At 37.6% G+C, this 14,787-nt stretch overlaps 1 protein-coding gene across 4 annotated transcripts in view; it reads right to left on the bottom strand.

The window, feature by feature from the left end:
- The window catches only part of tns3.2 (tensin 3, tandem duplicate 2), a 56,834-nt gene extending 45,859 nt beyond the window's left edge, over positions 1-10,975 (bottom strand). For 2 of the 4 annotated variants that reach the window (XM_085436284.1, XM_085436283.1), the window contains exons 1-11: positions 10,817-10,975; positions 6,117-6,290; positions 5,480-5,530; positions 5,274-5,396; positions 5,100-5,164; positions 3,619-3,702; positions 3,247-3,359; positions 2,311-2,371; positions 2,140-2,215; positions 1,414-1,543; positions 1,120-1,185 (exon numbers count right to left, since the gene is read on the bottom strand). In XM_085436284.1, the coding sequence (XP_085292410.1) occupies positions 1,120-1,185; positions 1,414-1,543; positions 2,140-2,215; positions 2,311-2,371; positions 3,247-3,359; positions 3,619-3,702; positions 5,100-5,164; positions 5,274-5,396; positions 5,480-5,530; positions 6,117-6,266 (919 nt within the window). In that variant the 5' untranslated portion in view covers positions 6,267-6,290; positions 10,817-10,975. Of the gene's footprint in view, positions 1-1,119; positions 1,186-1,413; positions 1,544-2,139; positions 2,216-2,310; positions 2,372-3,246; positions 3,360-3,618; positions 3,703-5,099; positions 5,165-5,273; positions 5,397-5,479; positions 5,531-6,116; positions 6,291-10,816 lie in introns of those variants that run through there. The other 2 variants (XM_085436285.1, XM_085436286.1) reach the window with 2 other exon arrangements.
- Between the last annotated feature and the right edge of the window lie 3,812 nt (positions 10,976-14,787).

Consider the following 14,787-nt stretch of genomic DNA (forward strand, 5'->3'; position numbering starts at 1 on the left):
TCTTCTAGGGCAACTGTCATGCAGCTTTAACTTGGCACTAGTACATTCGTGAGTCAGATCAAGTTTTATATGAAGAAGAAATCTTTCGCTTGAGACCTGCAAATACATTTCTTTTAAGATACAGTACAATGTATCTTGGTATATAGTATTGCTTTATATTTTCCTTCCAAGGAGCCAAAGTGCTTTAGAGCAATAGTTTTCCAGGCATCTGAAAGCCTTAGAACGTTTTTAGGAGAAAGTCTGACTCATTGGTGGAGGCTCTGTCATGGTTTGGAGCTGCATTTCAGCCAGTGGTGTTGAAGATTCTGACAACACCGATGGAAATATGAAAACAGAAAAGCACCAGCTGTTTTTGATCAACCATCCTGTATCATCTGAAAAGCATCTGATTGGCAACAGCTTAGTTTTTCAGCACAACAATGACCCCAAACACACTGCCAGTGGAGTAAAAGCATACCTGGATAGAAAAACTGAATATTCTCAGTCATGAACTGGCCTCCCCAGGCTGGCCTCCCCACACTGCTTCGATAATGTACTTCCACATTATCGAAGCAGTGTGGGCTCATCTCGACAGAGAACAGAAGTCAGCCAACGTTCAAAGAAGAGCTTTGAATGTCCTTGAAGAGGATAACTATTCCTGGAGACTACTTAAGAAATTACACCCAAGCTTGCCTAAGAGAGCTCAGGCTGCGTTGAAAAATAAGCTGTCATAGCAAATATTGATTTCCAAGCTTATTAGAATTGCACAAACTCAGTTTTTTACCTTATATCCTGTATTTCCATACTTGTGCAAATATTTCAATAAAGCGCTGCATCTTTTTTCTATTTCGTAAAAAAATATAAAGAAATGAGGAGTGGGTCAGGAGTTTTGAACAGTACTGTAGTTATTCTACAAATGGCAGCTGCCAAACGATCTGCTTTTAATGAGTGGTGGAGTATATAAAAATGTTTTATGTTTCTAAACAGGATCAAAAGACTTTAGCTGGCTCAATGAGAATTCTTAATATCCACCAGAAACTGCAACACCTGCATCATATTTTAACCAAAATTATGATTATGCATATACAAGCTTTACTGAAGAACACATCAAAGGAAAGTTTTTTGTGAGAGACAGCCTACCTGCAATTTTTTCAGGACTTTCAGAGAATAGCAGCTCTACTTTTCCATCTTCTGGGAACCGGGCATCTGGAATGTTAAGGGAGAGATCAGAGAGCTGGACAGTTAACTTGGCATTCTGTGCATATTTCCATGTGCCCTTCACACCTGCAGAGCTGATATGGTTCCAGGGTTAGTTCAGGTAGATGGAGAGCAGACTGGCTGATAGATTTATCAGTTACTGATTAAGCTTGATAGTGGTGCTGCACTAAGACTGCACCTGGCAGTGTGTAGGCTGAGGTAGCAGGTCATAAATACCTTCTCTGGCACAGTCAAGGTCCGCCTTTGAGAAAGTGAGGGCGTGTCCACATATGAGGCCCGTGTGAAACTGGAGTCGGAAGACGACCTGACGACTAGCTGACCGGCTGTTTTTGTCATAACAAACCACCTACAAACAGACAGTGAGACGGTAATAAAAACAAATAAAAAATAAAACATGACTGTTCGTTTTTTTTGTAAAGACTTTTAAAAAGTTACATTTAAAATTTAGGCAGATTAAAACAAAGATAGATTTGGGTCTGGCATTAGACAGAATGGTCAGTTCTGTTTAACTTGTCCTGTTGGTGCTCAAGCAAAAAAATGTACACTCATGCATACATGCAGATGCACAAATAAACCATTAAAACCATATATATATACATATAACTGCAAGTGCAATATTCAAATAATGCAACACAGATGTGTCCTCCAATTACAGAAATGTTTATTATTATTAGTAGTAGTAGTAGTAATAGTGCCGGAGGGGTTAGACATGGGGCTAGATATTCAAAAATCAGTCCACAGGGGAGCATTAGATTCAGGTGAAAAGTTTTAATAAACTTTTCATTCATGAAAGTTCATATTTCTTGAAGAATGAAAAATTCAAAATCAACACATGTTCAAAAAATTGTTTACAAAATTAAACAATAGCTCCTTACTCTTGTGTAAACATCTGCTCATCAGTTAGCTGATAAAAATCAAAATATACAGAGTATCACAACTCACCATGATGTCCCCTTTGAGCAGCTGAGCGGGCTGAAGCACAATGTAGAGGCGATCTGTCTCAGCTGCATTAACATGGCTGAGATGAACATGAGATGCACATATTAGTACCTTATGCTTTATGTAAGCTCCACGGTTACTGTGTTTACTGTGTGTAGATTATGTATTTCTTACTAAATTGGAGACGTGCAAACAGCTTGTAGACTTTGGTAGACCCTCAAGAACAGGAAACATCCTGAGACAACATCAACAGAGATATTATAATTCAAGTTAAACAGGGTAGTTTAAGAAAACTTTGACTAAAGATAGACAGATAAAGCAAGTTCACAACAACAGTGACTCCAAGGCACTTTATATAGCAAGGTAAAGACTTAGACCGTCACTTTTCAAGCACTTCACAGTGGACAGCAGCAGTCTTTGGTGTACAGGCTGGGCACACAGCCTTACACTAGGAACACTCAGAGAACCCTAAGAATCCATTTACAGATTTTTTTTTTTTTCATTTTCTGTTACAATAACATGCAAGGCTCACCTTGGTTTTCACTACCTTGCTGAATTTTGAAATTGTGTCATGTTATGTGTAAAGATCTGATCGAGGTGTTGAGGATCTCTAGATTAAAACAATGGGTATCTTGCTAGGCTCATAAAGGCTCAAATCACATCTCTCCTTCCTCTACATTGCAAGGGAATGTCACAAAGTGCAGTTGGTGAAATAACCACTTGAGGCTCGCTCCAAAACAAAAAATCCATAGATTTTCATGTCAAAATGGCTGAAATAAACAGACTGGTATAAAAAAAAGGTTTTGATTCCTATGACTACTTTTTCACTTTCAATGTTTATTTAGCTCACCTGTTTTAATTTTAATAAGCCATAAAGTTATGCACAAGTTTACCTTGTTGAGTTGTACATTCAGTTTTTTGGGGTGTGTCTTAAGTCTGTTTTTAATCAGCTCATATCTGTGTCCCATAATCTTATAGTGAACTACAAATGAGCTTTGCTATCCCAGCTATCCCAGGTTAAATATATGGTCACAACTAATTGAAAAAAAAAAAAGAGAAAAAAATCAGGATTGCATGAGCTAAAATGCCAAACCTGTTTGTGCTGCTTACCTCCATCTGGTCTTAGTTTGGGGAGACTATAAAGAACAACACAGAGCAGGAAAGATGGAGAAGGAGACATCTTTAGTCTGCCTTTTAATATGCTGCCCAGCATCCATACATACCTGAAAAAGCAGAAAGAAAGTCTGTATCTATAACATTATTAGAAATGGAAGACAGTATAGTTAGATTTTCACTGAATTCCCTGGTTCCATTGGTTCTCAGTAGCTTTATTATGTTAACTGTTTCACAAAACGGTCAATCAGGTGATCAATGAGCATGCGATCTGAGGTCAATGGCAGATGTTTTGGTCACAGAGCAGAGGTTTAGAGTTGAACCACAGTTGAACTTTGACCTCCAGGAATCAGTCATGTAAATCTTTACCGTTTCTGTGAAGGGGTCATAAGAGCAGAGAGCGTGTCATTGTAGAACCTCCTCATGGCGAAATGGTCGAGGGAAAGGTCTGCACTGAGAGACAGACACATTTTTAGATAATGTTCTAGTGTTTCATGTTGATGTGTATATATATATGTATAAGAGTGAGGTGTTCAAGTATGGAACACATGCACTGTCAACGTGTCTGAAGTTTCCTCTTTTTCTGCATTTTTTTTAGTGATTTGCCTCAAATTGAACTTTCCCAACATGCCATAATAAGATGTGGCAAAACAAGGACATCATTTTAATAGTTCAGCTGTGGACCATAAAATCACACATAAGCTATATGATGATGCTATGAAGGCTCTTGTGTTTGCTCAGAGTCGGTGTAAATGTATTCACTGGTGTCCAACAGAAACAGGATCCCTGCCCAAAAATCAAACATAATCACAGTTCAAAGTCTCTACTGTCAGCCGTGCTGCCCTTTGCCTGGTGGAGACACGCAGCAGATCAGCCACTATTCCCTCTGTCTATTGTTCAATCAGCACTCTTTGATCTGCAAACATGTCCAGCACTAAATGTCACTACTGGCGCAATACTTCACAGCTCCATTTCCTGCACTTTGATGTAATCAGAGATAACATTACCAACATGTGAAGTCCAGAGCCTGAAAGGTTTTTTGGACACAACAACATATGAAAATATTCTTTTTGCATCACTCCGAGAAGTCCATTTTATGAGAATTTAGGATGAATCCTTTGCAAAACTTCAATATCTGTATCAAAATGTAAGGTTATACTCCCAAGAAGAGAAGAGGCCTGTGTTTAGGCCTGATCCCAAATTTTAAAAGACGGTTTATTGATCCAGCTATCCGTGCATAGTTTCTTGATTTATTTCAGAAGCCAAACACCAAAATGAAACAACAAAGTTTATACTAACACTGTTGCAGAAGGTCTCAAAAATGTTTTAGTCCTGCTTAGTTTCTCCCTTCTCTCTAGTTCATCCAAAAACCAACTTAAGGTTTGACCCTGGAGATGTGTAACACTTCTCTCATATAAAGCCTAGACCGGTGTTGGGCAACCAAGCCTCTGGAGAACTTCAGGACATGTTGAGGAGGTTGTTTAGCCATTTAAATCAGCTGTGTTGGATCAAGGACACATCTAAAACCTGCAGGACACCGGCCCTCGAGGCCTGGAGTTGCCCACCCCTGGCCTATTATCTTGCTGTAGGATGAACTCCTTTGAAAAACCTCGAAAACTGACAGCAGGCTACATTTTATAAACCAATATGGCCTGAACCCAGTATGATGACTAGGGTGATCTAGATCCCTTTATATTAACTCCACCCCAAGGACACTAGTGTAAGATGAGACCTAAGCCATGTGATATTGCTTTGTTTTACATAATGGCAGTGCAGTTATTTAGTCCCAATACACAACCAATATCCAGCACAGCAGAAACTTTCCCTGCTGTTTAAAAATTCAGTGTTACCTGGCTGAGATGGAGGTGAAGTGAATGTAGGATGCCACCAAAACTCCAAGTCGACCTTTTCCTCCCTGTTAGGAACAGTCAAAGGATCAGGATAAATAAAATTTAGGTGCTTACGTACATCGCACAAATGCCTTTAGAGAACATGCCAGTGTCAGTGACTACAGTGATGTTTACCCTGCAGTGTAACACGAGGACATGCTTGAGATGGGCGTTCAGCCAGTTCTCTATTGCTGTGCACACACCGATGATCTGATCCAGGCTGGGAGCCAAGAGATCCACCCATCCTGTGTCCAAAACCTGACGGAAAAAGCCCCAGTTGCGCTATAGTACCTGCTTACAGTTTTACATTGTGACATTTAAACTGAGTGCATTAGAATTACCTTGTGGTTGAGTCTGCTCACAGTGTCATGCTTCCGGGAGAGGTTGATGAGCTGAAAAAAGGGTTGTTTGCATGAGATAAAATAAATCAATCACTTCTGCTGGTTGCATACAAGATTTTTCTGTGGTTTAACATTTATTAACTAACATTTAACCTTACAGTTACCTGAATGTTTGCATCTAGGTATGAGGAACATGATGATTAGAGAAGCAAGGTCAAGTAAGGAACTTTTATAATATTTATCCTAATATAGAGCTATATGTAACTTATAAAACATATCCAGTCATTCAAGGACAGAAAACAAAGACTTCCAAACATAAGACAAATTATACTACAACGAAAGGAAGAGTGTAATGAGAAAAATGATAAACTAAATAAAATGTTTTAAGTTTCTCATAGTATGCATTTGATTTGTGTTATGTGGTTGTTTTGATGCTTTCCATATTGTTTTGGAATAAAGAAATTAGTAAAACAACTGAATGTACGAACGGGAAGCGTCATAATTGTTTAAATTATATTTAATTTTTTATAAAAGCAGGCCACTGTCTCTCAAATCTCTGAATCAGTTTGGTTTGCTTTTCAATTACCTTTAAAAATAAAATTTCTCTAGCTACCTTTATCTCATCTACTTGTCTCACCATGTAGTTTTGTCCATGCTTGGACTGCAGCATGGGAATAATCTCCCATAGGTTCTGCAGATAGATCTCCTCTGGACACCCGGGAGGGGAGTATATGGTAATGATACGTTCAGTGATGTAGGTCAGATCCATTCTATGTGCTTCCTCCATAGTTGGTTTCAGTCACACAGTTGCCTGCAAAGACCCAAGTAGTGATACAGAAGGTGAAAAAAAGAATAGCTGAAGAAAATTTAGAGAAGTGAGACTTGCTTGTGTCACATCGGCTGCACTTCTGCATTTCAGCTTACACAGCATGGGACTGAGTTCAAATGCGATCAGTCTTACAAAGCCTTTTACATGATGTGTTGCTAAAACAAAGCAAGGTCATGGACAACCAAAAGCTTAGTCACCGGAAGCCTTACTGAGCTTGCAACCACAGAAGAGTTAACAATGAGCCACAAACACCAAATCTTAACCTCATTACTCATCAGCACTAAACCTGAAAACACTGATTCTGACAAGACATGGAAAATGTGGCTGAGCTGTTTTCAGTCTCATGACTGGAACAGCTTGACAAAGGTCTTTTTTTTAAGTTTTAAGCATTACTGGCCCTATATTTCGAAAAAAGAAAAGTCATATCAGCAGGAACCTTTTGACTAGCTATGCTACTTTGTTTTCTGTTCCGTTATTTAGCTGACAAAGTCAGTCATTTCACTCAGTTTCTCTTTAAAATAGGAACAAGTGGGTACTAAAAATGATAATTCTAGAAAGACAGTAGCACCTCTTAGAGTTTTTAAACATGTTGATATCCATTTCAAGTGTATAAATAAATGTTTTGAACCTGATGAGATTTACTACTAAAAATGCTTTTTGCTAACTAACACTTCACTATGTGGACAGCAACTAATATTCATACTATATTACACATGTAACATTAGTATAAAATGTCGAAGTAGCTTTCTGTCCTTAATAACATGCTTTAGACATTTACTTTTGACGCCATTTTTAGACCATATAATAATGTTAACAACTCAGCAAGTCACAAATCAAAATTTTGTCACATTAATGCAAATATTGTAATAAGTTATAGAATTCTTCATCACTTAAAGTTATTGACAGTGATATAGTGGATAAGTGGATATAACCTGTAGTTACAAAAAGGCAGCTTCCATCTTCTACGACCTCAGTAAATATTTTAAGTTTATGGGTTTTGCTGTTATTTTCAGGTCAAAGAGAGAACATTATGTCAATTTTCATGAATTTCCAAGAATTTCAGAGAAGAATCATCCTTGACATGCTCAACCAATGAATGTGCCGTTTCATAGTAAGAACTCAAAACAAAAATGTGCAAAAAAAATATATATATATAAAAACATGTTAAAAGCAATAGCAGAGAGGTATCGTTTGACTGTGTTTATATATGTTTATATATATATAATATTTTTATTGTCAGTTGTGAAAGTGTGAAAAGTTAAGCTGAAAAGCTGCGCATACAAAATTATATTAAAATTAGAACAAAGAAATAAAAGGTCTACCCTTTAAAATCCATTGGATAGTCAAGTTACTTGAAAAAAGTAATCAGTAACTAATTACTGATTACTTCCCCAAAAAAGTAATCCCATTACTCTACTGATTACTTATTTTCAAAAGTAATTAATTACTTAGTTACTTAGTTACTTTTTAAAAACACGATTTACAACCTGAATAGGTGATAAAGTGATAGATCTTTCAGCCCAATTCTACTTTTTCTGCATAATCCATCATACAAAATGTAATCAAATGGAAAAGTCTCTTTTTAAAACTTGTTTTATTCGTTTTATTCTTTTAACTTTATGCATCAAACAAAAATTAAACTATAAGCAACATTCTCTGACTTGAATAAATTAGTTTAACATTTAAACCTATTTTCTACACATTCCAGCACATAAAAAAAAAAAAAATTGTGTTTACACTCAGTCTTTCAAATAGATGCAAGTAAAACACAGCAGAAAATAAATAAAGTCAAAGACTCAGCGGTCCTGTTGCTCTATTTTCACCTGTAAAGCAGGACTGTGGTAGGCGGAGGTTTACCCTGGTGCAGGTGTGCCGCGGTCAATGGAAGAATCCGCGAGTTTCTCTGTGAATTTCCCATTACGTGATAGGGCACTCAGTGTTTGCTCGGAAGTTTAGGGGTTTTTTTCGCTGTAAAAAGAAGTTTTCTTCCCACGCACAACGGACACTAATGTTTTTGTCCCTTTTTATGGAATCAAACTCAAAGTAAGGTCAGTACTTCCACGCTTTAAACGCTGCACGCTCATACTCTCTCCCGCACTCATATGTGATCCATTGTTGATCTGCACACAGCTGTTGTCACTAACTGCGCACTCGCTTATGTCACTGTCGTGAGACATTCTCGCAAAAAATCACGGTTTTAGTAACGCAGTGTTCCTACGGGAAAGTAACGGTAATCTAATTACCGTTTTTGCAATAGTAATCCCTTACTTTACTCGTTACTTGAAAAAAGTAATCAGATTACAGTAACGCGTTACTGCCCATCTCTGATATCTAGAGGAGTGATACCCACACACAGTAGAAGAGAAATTAGTGTGACAAGAGCAGTGGTTGACCTGCTTTTATCTTGACCATGTGACCACAGCAAAGTAAACAGAGACAGGCATTTTCATTGAAACAACATACAGGAATAATCTACTGCAGCAGCAGCCTGCGTCATTAAAGGAACTACATTTTTTTAATTTAGCTGCCAAAAATTAAGCTCTAAGTTATGTTGTGTGTCCAAGAACTGCGTAAAAAAAAGTCTTCAGGACGTTTTGGAGAATGATACAGTTTTTGGGGTTTTTTGTTATTATGTTGTCTCCAATTTTGAGTGTAGTAAGCAAAAAAGACTGGCAAAGGACCAGGATTTGTAAACCTCAAGCTGCTCAAGACTGAACCTGAGAATCTAGAGTTCTTCAACAATGAAAGAAATGAATATGCTAGGATAGCTGACAGCTTTACTGTAGCCTCTAAAGACTAAATGGCAGCAGAGAGATGCAAAATAAGTGCAAACAGACATGAACAAATTGCAAAGAGATGCAAAATGAGCTGACATTGATGCGAAATGACTCCAAAGAGACACAAAACCACTTAAGAGAAGCAATAGGCTGCTACAGCCTATCTCAGGTACCACAGGCCAACAGGTGGGGTACACCCTGGACAGACCACTAGCCTGTTACTGGGCCAACACCTAGAGACAGACGACTTTTTTTCTTCTTTCATTCACACCTGTGGGAAATTTAGAGTCACCAATTAATGTAACCACACTAACTCCATGTGTTTCTACTGCGGGTGGAAGCCGGAGTACCAAAAACTAAGGGGAGAGGACGCAAAAACATAAAGACAGACTAAGAACAACACAAAGACAAAAAAAGGACTAAAAAGAGATAGCTAATGCTTAAAATGAGATACAAATCAGATAGAGTTACAAAATTACTATAAATAGATAAAAAAAAAATAAAAAACCTACTCAGCCATAAAGGTAACCAAGAATCATTAAACTACTGCAAACTACTACACACACCAAAAAGACTGCGGGGCAGGGGTGGAGGGGGGGCTTTTACACATCTGTGCTCAGGGACCCGTTGGCCTCAGAATGCACGCATACATATACAGCATGGTGGTTTAAATCTTAACTGTCTGTGAACTGGACTTGTTGCACTGCTGTTTTCGAGTGAGCCCTTTCTGACAGGGTTGGGTAAACACTCTTAATGACTGACTGCTCTCCAATGATGTATTTCTGGGCTGTTTTTCCAACGTTTTAAGACTGCTGCAATCTAAATTTGTCCGCGCTCCGCCTGTGGAAGCAAAACAAACGGAAGTGTGCGACTTAACCGCACACATGCATATACACATGTTGCCATAGGGAGCCCAAACTGGTCACATCCAATTACAGCCTCTCTTTCCCCTTTTAAAGGAAGGCATTTCAAAATGGATTAGCCATCTTTATTTCTCTATTTTTCTCCTCACAAGCGAAAGACTTCCCTCTTAAATGCAGAAGGAGCAGAGCCAGGGTTTGATTTGTTAACTCAGCCAAACGGGCTGTTTGAAATTGAAAGTGTTTTCACAAAATAACACAAGTGAAATTGACAGCGATGTCCCACCATGGTTGTGGTGGTCAGGATCTATTGTCCAATTCTGTGCTCTCCGTTAAAGTCTCCTTTGTCCTGAGCTTTAAGCTAATCTCCATTTAGTCCAACTGATCCCCACAAAGATTTTTTTATTTTCTTACACATTCTCCCACCCCAACCCAGAGATACACTGAATTGAATCCTGCAGCAACATTTGTATCAAAATCATGTCACTTCACTCAAAGGAATTCTCAAAGCAAGTTGTTAGCAATGGAAATGAGTGGAATTATCACAGCCCCACTGGCAATGTAGGCAAGATTTTAAGACTTAATATAAGATTAAATGACTTAAGACGGACTAAAGCCCAGTGGAAACACGTCTCCTGGGATTCAGTGTCTTAATGTGTCAGTGGGTTAATCTTTGCATCTGCGTGGGAGTGGTAATCCTAGCCCCCCGTTTTGAATTTACCATCCATCACATGCTACCACTAAAGAGATTTGGACCAGCATCAGAGGCTACTGGATTTCAAGGAAAGCTTTCAAGCGGGAAAGCAGGATGTTGGCTAACACTGCCGCACACTTACTGTAACGTGTTAAGAGAGAACAGGAACAGGCTTACCTTGGCCTCTGGTGCTGCAAATAAGAAGTCAAATGTACAGCCTGATGAGTGAAAGTCTGTGTACATGTGTGTGTGTGTGCGTGTGAGAGAGAGACTTCACAGGAGGTGGGAGGAGGGAGGAACGGAGAGCAAGAGAGAGCGTGATAAACTGCACTGTTACAGCACTGCTTGCACTTTGCCCTCTGTTGGACTGCAGTGTGACTTCACTGTGTGTCCACCCCTGTTTGTGAAAAAGACAGCTGGAACAATCCAATCACAGTACTCTTAAAAAAACAGCCAGCAACACACATGGGAGCTGACAAAAATGTTTGTTCTAAGTTATCTCCACTCCAGGGTAACTCTATTCAAATCTACTGCATATTCTCCCAACATTTCAATGTTAACTATTCACATTTTTTTAAACTAGAGAGTGGAGAAACAGAGTCCTCTAAGATATGATTTACCTTGTAACGTCACTTCTTAAATTGTTGCTTGTATGGTTTATGTCTGCCAAGCCCTTTGAACCTTCATGTGTGATAATGGGTTATACAAATAAACTGAGTTAGGTTGATTTGACTTGTAAAACTCAATAGTTGGTGAAAAATGACTGTTTTGCATGCAGTTGAACAGTTGCAATGTTAAATCTAATGTATGCAAGACCCACCACTAGATAAATAGCACAATGTTTTAGCACTGATGTGGCTACTTCAGTGGATGCTTACATTTTACTGCAATAGCATTTTAAACACATATTTTTGGTGCTATTGGACACTAACAAATTTATTTCTATAGGCAGTTTCATACAGATTAAATGCATTTCATAGTGCTTTACCAGAGACTGATCACTGATCGTTATGGTAAATCGGGGTTAGGAGGACAATATGTATAATGAAAAAAACAGTACAACGACTATAACATAGTGTCGGCAATATCTCAATAATAACGTCCATTTTCCACTAGATGGCGCCAGATGACGGGTTATTGATTAATAAGACCCGTACGGCATTTAACACAAATATCATCGACAGAACAATTATAAATGTACACTCTAAAAAATGTTTTGTTGGCTCAACTTAAAAAAATTGAGGTAACAATTTCCACTCAGCTTTTTAAGTTACAAATTTTGCATATTATTAAGTAAATCCAGCAAGTAATTTTTAGGTTTGGCTAACTCAACTGGTTCAACAAACCAACATGATTTACTTTGACCTGTAAAAGCATAATTAAGTTTAAGCAACCTAATATTAATTTAGAATTTCTGGTAATATTGAGTTGACAAATTACATTAGTTGAGTTAATCTAACTTACTTTTTTACATATATCCTACTCACAATTATCCATGCAAACATAGCCATTTAAATTATTCCAGCTGATGAAACAGTTTATTGCATAACATTTTCGAAGTAATACACTTCTGTGTCATACAACATAAATCAAACATTACAGCAGCCCTTTAATTATAAATGAGTGGGCAAAAACAATAATATATTTCAGTACAATTCCTCCGCAAACAACCTCAGTAACAAAAGAAAATGTAGCATGTTTATTACTTGGACAAGGTGTGTTGAATCAGAAGCTAAAACATACCAATTCACTTCGTTTTTCTTCATCCACAATGGTGTCTACAACTTCTGATTAACTGAACACACCAGCCAATCAACAGTGTTTAGTTATTAATAGAAACAAGCAGAGCAGTGGGGCCTGATGACCGACTTTGAGAACCACTAAGTTTGTACTTAAGAGACATTACCCGTGGGCTGGCTTTAAGCCCATCAAGTTCCAGAAACACCTTCTGGAATACCTCTAGTGTTCTTTACTTGTTTGGGGTAGCTCAGATTGAGAGCGTATATAAGTCCCATCATTAAGGCACATGCTCTGGGCACATCAAGGTCTTCCAGGACAGCTGTTCCTTCAATCACAATTTTAGCGACGGCTGGAAGAGACACTGCTGCACGTCTGGTGACTACGATCTTTACCACTTCTTCTGAGAACTGTTCTTCACCATCCTGGCAAGTAGGTTAAAAAGAAACATGTCGGTATTTTATATGCTATTTAAAAATATAACACAAAACAATGTGAGATTTACCTACCAGCTGTTCTCTGAAGAGATCCTCTTCTTTCTCTTTCAAATACACCACCAGGCAACGGATTGCGACCTCTCTTCTTGTTTCCACCGAACTCTGGAGAATAAAAAAGTTTACTAGGCCAAAAGTCAAACACATTACATTCATAGGACTAGCGTTTTGCTAATTATTGATTTAATTTTTGTTTTTAACAAATAAACAATTAAATTTTTATAACTTGAATTTAATCTGTTACATACTGCCCTGCTTTCAATGCACCCTTTGCTAGCAGTAGGTTAAGGTGAGTGAAAGTAAATGTAACCTAGATTTGGAGACTATTTCAAACAGTTTTTGTTGAGCTCTAAGGACTATAAAAGACTACAAAGGCTTACCAAGGCTTTTGAGTTAAGTTATTTTAAGTATAAAACCTTCTCTAAAACACCACAATGAAACACTGAAAAGATGAATCCAAAAACTAAATAAATAAATAAATCTACAGACTGTAATTTAAAATTGGAAAAATTGTGTCATATCCAAATGTGTGAGAGAATTTTCTTTTTAATTATTTGAAGACCACTGTTGACATGCTACAATCCCACACTTCACATTATGCTTACAATTACAGAAGGTAACGAAAGCAAGTCTTGTGTGCACACACACAATTTTGTTTTTTTCTTGCTAGGTCAACTAACTTTAACCTCAGGCATATTTCACATTTGAGCTTAAAATATCAATACATTTGATAGAAATACTTTTACTCACACTCTGTCAGTAATTAGTTACCTCACCCAAGACCGTCGAAACACAAATTTACTCTGACACCATGGTAGATAAAAATGCAGGCAGCTGCTGACTGGTTAATTTGAACATATACAGGTTCAAATTGAACATGCTGTGCTGTCTGCAAGGTCTATCAGCTAACCAAATGCACCCTGACAAGTGACAAATTTTAAGTATAAGTGGAAAAATTGACAATTGCGAGGAACGTTTGCAAGCTAAAAGAAAGCTAGCTAACAACTTTAACTTTAGCAACTTTACTATGCTAAACTATGATTAAAACCATCAAATTTAAAGTGTACAAATATAACTTGTAATTAATCTATTTTGAAATTCAATGCTTGGTTAACTCACCGAACACAGTCTAGGGGAAACACACCTCTACTCCCACAAAGTGATAAGAATGCAGACAACTGCTACGCCTGTGATGATACGAACATATGCTACGGGGTTACCCTCTGCTGTATGCATGGTCTCATACACACCTATGGCTAACCAAAGTAACCACCAGAGTGACAGATTTAATTGACAGATTTCATTAATAACAGGAAAAAATACAAACGCTCTTTTATACTTTTATAGAGTAACAACTAGCATAACACAGAGTGTCAATTCACATCATGTAGCTGCCATTGTCAGACTAAACTTAAGCAGTAAATTCCTGTAACTAGTACATATTTATAAAAGACTATAAAACAAGAAACTTACCAGGTAGTGGTGCCAACCTCTGTTTTTTTTCCGTTCCGTCTTTTTTTATGGCAGTTGTAATTATTTTTTCGTTATGGTCCAGTTATGGGCAGGTCAAACACGAAGGATGTTCAAGCTCACTTTTACATGTTACACAAACTTAATATTTTGTGTTGTTGATTGATGACAAAAGTATTTTGTTCAATATACTCAAACATTTAAGTTAAGGAGGTGTTTATTAATTTCTGTGTTGCACTGACTTATAACATTGATTAGTCAACTCACTGAAACGTGTACATGTAGACAACTTACTTTTTTAAGTAGAAAAATGCTTTTTTGTTAAGTTCTACCTACAAACACCATGAATATTTTTTAGAGTGTATGTTGAAGAATTAAAGATCATTAATACCAGTAAAAAGATACTTTTACTGTTGAAAATTAACACGCCGGGTGTGTTAACACAAA

Source organism: Copadichromis virginalis, linkage group LG17, assembly GCF_057382275.1.
Source record: "Copadichromis virginalis isolate Kocher_CV1m ecotype Utaka linkage group LG17, C_Virginalis_male_GT1.1, whole genome shotgun sequence".
Lineage (NCBI taxonomy): Eukaryota > Metazoa > Chordata > Actinopteri > Cichliformes > Cichlidae > Copadichromis > Copadichromis virginalis.